General features: G+C 40.7%; 1 protein-coding gene across 5 annotated transcripts in view; it reads left to right on the forward strand.

Annotated features, from left to right (window-relative positions):
* Positions 1-8,473, forward strand: part of cntd1 (cyclin N-terminal domain containing 1) — a 29,639-nt gene that overhangs the window by 6,214 nt on the left and 14,952 nt on the right. For 2 of the 5 annotated variants that reach the window (XM_043674995.1, XM_043674996.1), the window contains exons 5-6: positions 5,826-5,970; positions 6,838-6,934. In XM_043674995.1, the coding sequence (XP_043530930.1) occupies positions 5,826-5,970; positions 6,838-6,934 (242 nt within the window). Of the gene's footprint in view, positions 1-5,825; positions 5,971-6,837; positions 6,935-7,090; positions 8,175-8,473 lie in introns of those variants that run through there. The other 3 variants (XM_043674994.1, XM_043674998.1, XM_043674997.1) reach the window with 3 other exon arrangements.

An 8,473-nucleotide genomic window follows, 5' to 3' on the forward strand; every position in this document is an offset into this window, starting at 1 on the left:
AACCTGCAATCTTCTTCCCGACCTCTCCGCCCCCACCCCAATCTGTCCTATCACCCTCACCTTGACCTTTTTCCACCTATCACATTTCCGACGTCCCTCCCCCAAGTCCCTCCTCATTCCTGAAGAAGGGCTAATGCCCGAAACGTCGATTCTCCTGTTCCCTGGATGCTGCCTGACCTGCTGCGCTTCTCCAGCAACACATTTCCATCTCTGATCTCCAGCATCTGCAGACCTCATTTTCTCCTCTTAGAGGAGTGGCTATACTGGTAAGAAGAATTCCCTTTCCAAATTAAGAATGAACATGGGCGGCTCGTCATTCTTAAAGCTCTAATACATGGAGAAGAGTATAGCGTCTTGAATGTGTATTGTCCCCCAGCGCACCCTCTTAAATTTCTAGTTGGGCGCAGTTGCTATATTAATGAGTCTTGGAATGCAATGCATAATAATGAGGGGATTGTAATCGCCTAATAGATCCCGAGGTTGCCAGGGTGCCAAGGGGCCTGGCAGGTACGCCCACGCAGCCTAAGCCATTGGTGGACATGTGTGAGGAATTGGGATTAGTGGATGTGTGGAAGCATCTCAACCCTAATGGAAGAGACTACTTTCTATTCCAACCCACACATGTGCCATACACGAATTGACATGTTTTTTATGCCATTGGATTATTTGGACAGAACATTGGCTGGCAAAATTGGGAATATAGCTGTCTCAGACCATGCAGCAGTGTAGTTAGATGTTAAAATGAAGTGTGGTGGAATGGATGCACGGCACTGGCGCATGGACCTATTCCTGTTAAAGGATAGCAAATTTGTTGAGTACATCAGAAGAGATTTCAGGGCCATCTGGGATATCAACTCTGGTATGGCCTCTAATCCAGCAATACTTTGGGAGACTACTAAGGCATATTTATGAGGCCTGATTATTTCGTATTCAACGACTAGAAGGAGACAGAGGGAGAAGCAGCAACGGATGCTGGAGACCCGGCTGCAGATAGCTGAGGAAGCATATTATAATAGGCCCTCTTTGGTCAAGCTGCAGCGGGTCACGGCCCTCCAGGCGGCTCTCGACACAATGCACACACAGGTGGTAAAAAAAGAGGTCTCCACTGCTAAACAAAGACTGTTTGAATTTGGAGATAAGCCAGGTAGATATCTGGCCCATCTGGCTAGGAAGAAAAAAGTTGCCCAATCTATTATGTCTGTTAGAGAGAAGGCTGGCACAGTTACCAATGAGTTGAAGAAAATCATTGTTAGATTTAGGGAATACTTCGCAGAGTTATATTGGTCGGAGGGAGGCAAACACGGTACAGCAAGAATGCAGTCCTTTTTTGAGAACCTGGATCTCCCCACTATAAACACGGAACAGGTTTCCCTGTTGAATACGCCTATGACGGTACAGGAAATGCAAGAAGCAATAAAGCAACTCCAGGGTGGCAAAACACCGGGACCAGATGGATTCCCAAGTGATTTATATAAGGAAATCATAAATATGTTGGAGGAGCTACTTCTGGGGATATATAGCTATTCATGTACACAGGATTGTCTGCCATCCTCTCTTAGGGCTAATATTTCACTCATTTTAAAGAAGGGGAAAGACCCTGAAGATTATGCTTCATACAGACCAATTTCACTGTTGACTGTAGATTTTAAAATTCTATCCTAGATGCTGGTCCTGTGGTTGTTGCCCCATATTATAAAAGAAGAACAGACGGGTTTTGTAAAGGGCCATAGCTTCTCCAACAATATCAGGAGGATACTGAACATAGTGCAGGTATGCCAGCAAAGATTGATCCTTGGTTTGGTGGTCTCCCTAGAAGCAGAAAAAGCATTTGACTGGATAGAAAATGGCCATTACTGTTTGGGGTCCTAGAGCGCGTTGGTCTGGGGGGGTGGCGGTATTGTATAATGATCCTAAGACGGCAGTCATCACAAATGGCACTAAGTCAGATAACTTTAATATTGGGAGAGGTAGTCGACAGGGCTTGCCCTCTTTCACCGCTATTATTTACCTTGGCCATTGAGCCGTTAGCTGAGGCTATCAGGAGGAATCCTGAAATAGTGGCGTCGGGTGGGAATGATGGCGCATAAGGTCACCCTATATGCTGATGACGTGCTTTTGTTCTTGGCCAAGCCGGAGGAGTCCGTTCCTCGATTGATTCAAACAATTAATTTATTTGGCAGTTTCTCAGGCTATAGGATCAACGGTGGGGGATTAGTGGAGGTGTCTGATCTGAAGGACGGAATGCAGTTCCCATTTAGATGGTCGTCAAAAGGATTTTTGTAATCGGGAATTTTTATTACCCCAGCCTTCCACCAGCTGTATAAAGCTAACTATGCATAATTACTGGAGAGGATAAAACAGGATTTGCAGCATTGGGAGCCATTACCGTTATCATGGTTAGGCCAAATAGCCCTGATTAAAATGAATGTTCTTCCTCGCCTGTTGTACCCCATGAGAATGCTCCCGTTATTGCTACCTAGACGAGTATTACCAAGGCTCAGTGGTGGCTAGGTTCTTTTATTTGGTGTCGCAGGCGCCCCCTAATTAAATTTACCAAATTGCAGCTTTCGCAGGGTGAGGAAGGGGTGGATCTTCTGGACTTACAGAAATATCAAATAAGCCCCCTGGTAGTATATGTTGGTGACTGGGTAGAGGGGAATTCGGGTTTGGCTTGACGTTGAAGCCTCGTGGTCAAGATGTCCCCAAGTTAATCAATTATTTATGGATTAGATGAAATTCGTGACCAAGCAGTACAAGAGTCCAATCATTTTAAAGACAACAAAAACTAGGAGGATAATGAGGCAAGATGAAGGCAATAATGAGGTAAGACCTCACCGTTTACCCCATTGGTGGGAGCCCAAGGATTTAAACCTGGGGCAATGGACTCCAGCTTTAAGTTATGGGAGAATAAAGGAACTTCTTGTCTGGAAGATTTATTCAAGGGGGAGGTCTTGATGTAATTTAGCCAGCTAAGTCACAAGTATGGGTTGTCTAAATAGGGACCTTTTCTGGTAATTTCAGGTAAGAGATTATATATAGAAGACCACACTCCTGGCTCAGTTTTACAAGTTAGATGTGGAAAAAAGTGATCCTGTGTACGGGCACTCTTTCAGTTAGTACTTTTTTTTATCATTTACAGAAAGAGCATGCCTTAGGAGATGTGGGGGGACTCTATAGGATGTGGAATCAAGAGCTGGGAGAGGATATCTCATTGGAAGTATGGGAAGATATATGGGAAAACGTAAAGAAAATTTCAGTATGTAACAGAGTGCAGGCCATGCAATTGAAGATGTTACACAGGACTGATATGGCGCCAGAGAGGCTAGCTAAGTTCAAGAAAGGGGTGTCACCAGGGTGTCGCAAACGTAAAATTAGTATAGGCACTCTTACACACTGCTACTGGTCCTGTTGTAAGATCCAGAGATACTGGAGTGCTATAGTAAGGGAACTAAAGGACATCCTGGGGATTGAAGTTAACGTGGATCCGGTTCTTCTTCTGGGGTTGCCAAATTTGCCCTTTCTGGGGAAATACGGGAAGAGATTGTGTAACATTCTTACCCACTGTGCGAGGAAGAACATTTTAATGATTCGGACACTGGAAAAACCACTAGGTCTTATGGGGTGGTGGAGGCTGGTGATGGAGCAGCTTCCCCAAGACTACCTCACAAAACGGAGCAATTTTACGAGACAATTTTCTAAATTAAATTGATGCAGACTTATCAGCAATATTAATTAGGGCCGTGGGAATCAGTCTGGACGTCCGTGGGGCCCTGAGAGGGGGAGGCTTGGGGAAAAGAATATGGATACTCCCAGAGATGGGAACCTCAGTGGAGGTGTGATGAGTGAAATAGAATAAAGTAGTGAGATATAATTTAAGTTAATTTGAATTCAGTTTAATTTAGTTTTTATTTAATTTGTTTGTAGTTTAGTTAAAGTTAAGTAGATACATTTATTCTGGTAGGATAGGAGGTAGTTTGTTACTAACAGATCAAGATACAACATTGTACTGCCTGTATCTTTGTTTTTTGGTATTATTCTTTTTTGTATATAGATATTTTGTAAAATATTTATAAAAAAACAAACACATTGACTTTGATCCCATTTACCATCCCCCGAGAAAAAGAATAGCAAATGACATCACCACAGGACGCCACATAAATAGAAAGCGGGCCATGCCACCAGTGCTTCATCAGGAGGCTCACTGATGATGTTATCTAGTATGGTGACAAAACGTTTGGAAACGAACCTTCCAGCTCAGCGAGCAAACCTACACCCAGAACTGATATCCATTGCAAACTCACAGACTCTCAAAATTACCTGGACTACACATCCTCACACTCTGCTTTCTGTAAGGACTCCATCCCGTTGTCCCAGTTTCAAAAACTGCTGTTATGATACCACCTTCCGCAGGAGGGTCTCACAAATGTCCACCCTTTTTTCTCAAGGATTCCCCACTACTATGTTTGACAGGGCCCTTAGCTATTTATGCCTATCTCCTACACTTCTGCCTTTACCCCTTCTTATTTCCCACAACAATAGGGTCCCCAGTCTTCACTTACTATTCCACGGACCTCTGCAGCCAAATGATTGTAAGCCACAATTCCTTCTCAAGTAGGAAGTCAGGACCAGCACATATTCCACTCCCTTTTTTGTCCACATTCCGTAGGGATTGTTCCCTAAGGGACATCCTGGTCCACATATCCTCCATTTCCAGCACTTTGCCACACCACCTTCCCATGCAGTTGCAGAAGGTGTAATTAGTGGGCGGCACGGTGGCACAGTGGTTAGCACTGCTGCCTCACAGCGCCAGAGACCCGGGTTCAATTCCCGCCTCAGGCGACTGACTGTGTGGAGTTTGCACGTTCTCCCCGTGTCTGCGTGGGTTTCCTCCGGGTGCTCCGGTTTCCTCCCACAGTCCAAAGATGTGCAGGGTCAGGTGAATTGGCCATACTAAATTGCCCGTAGTGTTAGGTAAGGGGTAAATGTAGGGGTATGGGTGGGTTGCGCTTCGGCGGGTCGGTGTGGACTTGTTGGGCCGAAGGGCCTGTTTCCACACTGTAATCTAATCTAATCTAATCTAATCTACGTGTTTGTTTACTTCCTTTCTCAGTATCCAGGTGAAGCAATGATTTACCTCCACTTCATTAAATCTAGCCTATTGTATTCACTGTTCAGTGTGGTCTCCTGTATAATGGAGAAATGAAAGACATACTGGGCGACCACTCTGCAGAACTACAATGTTCTGTCTGTTAAATGACCCCGAGCTTCCAGTTGCCTGTCACTTCAACACATCATTATGTTCCCAGACCAGCATTCCAGCAAGTCTGAGAGCAAGCTCAAAACGGTATCTAATTTTTGACTTGGAGACCCTGCAGCCTCTAAGACTCAACATAGAATTGAATAACTTTTGTCATATTAGACGTGTTGCATTCAGTACACTCTACCAATTCTCTCCCACTCTCAGGTCTAATTAACACTTATTCAGGTTCTCTACTGAAAAGCCTACTATCAATAATCACCTTATCTGCTTACCCTTTTTATCTGTTTCTCTGTGCTCAATCTCATCCCCCCAACCCCACCCCCTCCTCCCCCCCCAATTTTACCTTTAGCATAAGTACCAACTTTTCCTAGCTGCTATCAGTTCTGATGAGGCACTGGACTCTAAACATTAATTCTGCTTTCTCCCCACAAATGCAGGCAAACCTGCTTAGTTTCTCCAACATCCATGTTCTTGTTTTAAGTTTCATTCCTGTGCAGTTTAAACAACTAGATTTCGGTATAAGCTACTTTCAAAATAACTAATTTATGATTTTGTTTTTAAAAAGGGTACAATGATCCATCGGTTCCCATTAAGTATCTACACTGTATTTCCCTAAAGGTGCTAAAATTTGTTTATCTCATGAGAAACACCATCTATGAAAACTTACTCAAAATTGCTATTGAAAATTCTACACCTAGTGAACTCCAAAGGTAAGTATTTTTGTTTGTCACATTAGAATCAAGTTGTTTTTAAAAAGCATTTTTGTTGTTTTTTAAACTCGAGTAAACAGAGGTTTACTATTTACAAAAAGTGTTGCAGCTTCAAATTAAACTTTGCAACAAAATAAATCAGTCATACACAAAGGGGCTAATTCAATCCAGATTTTGCTATAAATCATGGGTCACATCAGATCAGAAATAGATTTCCCTTCAGTTTGAGTCATTCTGATACTCTTAAAACAATTCCCCGGTCAAAAGAAGCTTTCTACATTTGATTACTAGTTTCACTGATGCAGCAGATGAATACAATGTTTTGAATACAACCAATGTAATATGGTAGTATAAGCATTTTAATTCTGTACTTATAAATGTTAGCAGTTAGAGATATGACAATAAGCTGCATAGGTACAAAACAAGCTAAAGGGGATATTAAGAATGATGATAATATTTGGAAGATTTTTGAGAATACTCAAAAGGTAATCATAGGATAAGGTCAGGTCTATTTAGTGACAAAAATGTAAGACTTCTGCATGGAAGTTGCGTATAAATCTGCATCACAGCATTACTTCTATATGAACTCCTTAATGAGTTATTTTTCAGAAATGTGAAAAAAACCCTGAAGTTCTGCTCAAAACCCCCAGTACTGTAAGTACAGAAAAATGATTAGCCATTGCATTAACTCCCATGATAAAACACCTTGTTGACACACTGGTTCAGAGATACTCTGTCAACAAAGTTAGAATGGTAGGCAGCTATATAGCTAACAATTGTGTGCATTTTTAATTTATGCAAGTCATTCAGATGTTCCCTTTGTTCTCAGGGAAATAAAAAATCAAATAATATTTGACTTTATCATAGAGCAAAATTTTTGACGGTAAAGGAAGATTGCATGCTTCTAGCTGTTGGGGTCATTGGAACAAGTGCATTCATACTGAACTACACACCATGGTTCAAGGTAGTAAATATAGTGGTTGCACTGATAATTTGTATTAGTGAATTTACTATTGTCTTTTATTCTTAAGGATCATAACTGTTTTTCTAACAGAAAATAAGCATTAGGTTGTCACAAAAAAATCTTAATTTTGTTTTATTATTTTACTTTACAAAAAAGGTTGTGCAGCAGCTGGCTTCAATTAGTGGTGTAACAGAAGAGAGCATCTCGGAGTTTTCTCAAATAATATTAAACAACATTTTTCCAGGAGTAAGTCATTTGAAATAGGTTCCAATGTTAATGGATATTGAACTTTGTCAGTGCAGTAATTTTGTAAATTATACATAAGTGAATTGCTTGTCACTAATCTGAGATATAAAGTCAGTTTCAGACAATTTGTCAAAAATGTTGACTTTAAGTGCTATTCTTATACTGCACATGATTCTAAATTACAGCACAAGTAATTCTAAATTAAATATTTAAAATCAAATTCATAAATGAAGGGTTGCTTAAATGCTTTCTATAATCTCCTCAGGAATATGAAGATAAGAAAAATAAATGCAGAGAAGAAAATACTGTAAATAGAGGAATTGATTATTAGCTGTTTTGATTTTGGCTTTATAACTAAGTTACCATTGAAACAATAGCAACATATACCTGAAGCATATAAAACCTCAACAGATAATGTAATTGACACACTTGCAAAAACCAGAGTTAAAATCTTCAGAATAGATAGTGTAATGCTGTTTTTCATATTTTTGTATGATTTCAGTCCTTCCTATCACTCCAAGATCTGTGCTCTTCCACTCTGGCTTCTTGCCCATATCCAAGTTTTCTCTCTCCACCATTGGCAGCCATCCTTCAGCTACAGTTACTTAGTCTCCAAGCTCAGGAATTCTCTTCTTAAATTTCCACCTCTCCTCCTTTTCAGCATGCCTCAAAACCCAGTTCTTTAACCAACATGACAAAACGTAGTCTTTGCAAGACAATATATAACTCAGGTAGTCATCATTTATTTCCTAATAAGAAACAGCTTCTAGTTGAGATCCCCAAAATACTATTTTCCTAAAATTACATCATACCCTGGAAGCACTCTGTTTTTTTTTGTGTGTGATATGCTTATTGAGAAGTACCCAAAACCATCAATTTGCTTTAATTTAAATTTGCTGTAATAAGGAATACTGTACAAACTTTCTTAGATGCAGTTATTATCACAAGTTTCAAAACATTTGGCATTGGTGGTGGTTCTCTAATTGCTCAATGGTTTGGGGGTCATTTGGCTGAATGGCTGGTATGTAATGTAGGGTTCAGTTCCCACATGACTCAGGACACCACAAAGGTCCTGCCTTCTCAACCTCGCTCAAGGCATAGTGACCCTCAGGTTAAACCATCATCAGTTGTCTTTCTCTAATAAGAGAGTAGCCCTATGGTCCTCTGGGACTTTAAAGTTTGGTAAAGAGATGATATAAAGAGCAAATTTGATGATAATTCCATTATTCTTCCTCATTTTTTGACTGATCTTTTAATACATTCATACTATAAACTATAGCTGAAGTTATTAAC

Source organism: Chiloscyllium plagiosum, chromosome 33, assembly GCF_004010195.1.
Source record: "Chiloscyllium plagiosum isolate BGI_BamShark_2017 chromosome 33, ASM401019v2, whole genome shotgun sequence".
Classification (NCBI taxonomy): Eukaryota; Metazoa; Chordata; class Chondrichthyes; order Orectolobiformes; family Hemiscylliidae; genus Chiloscyllium; species Chiloscyllium plagiosum.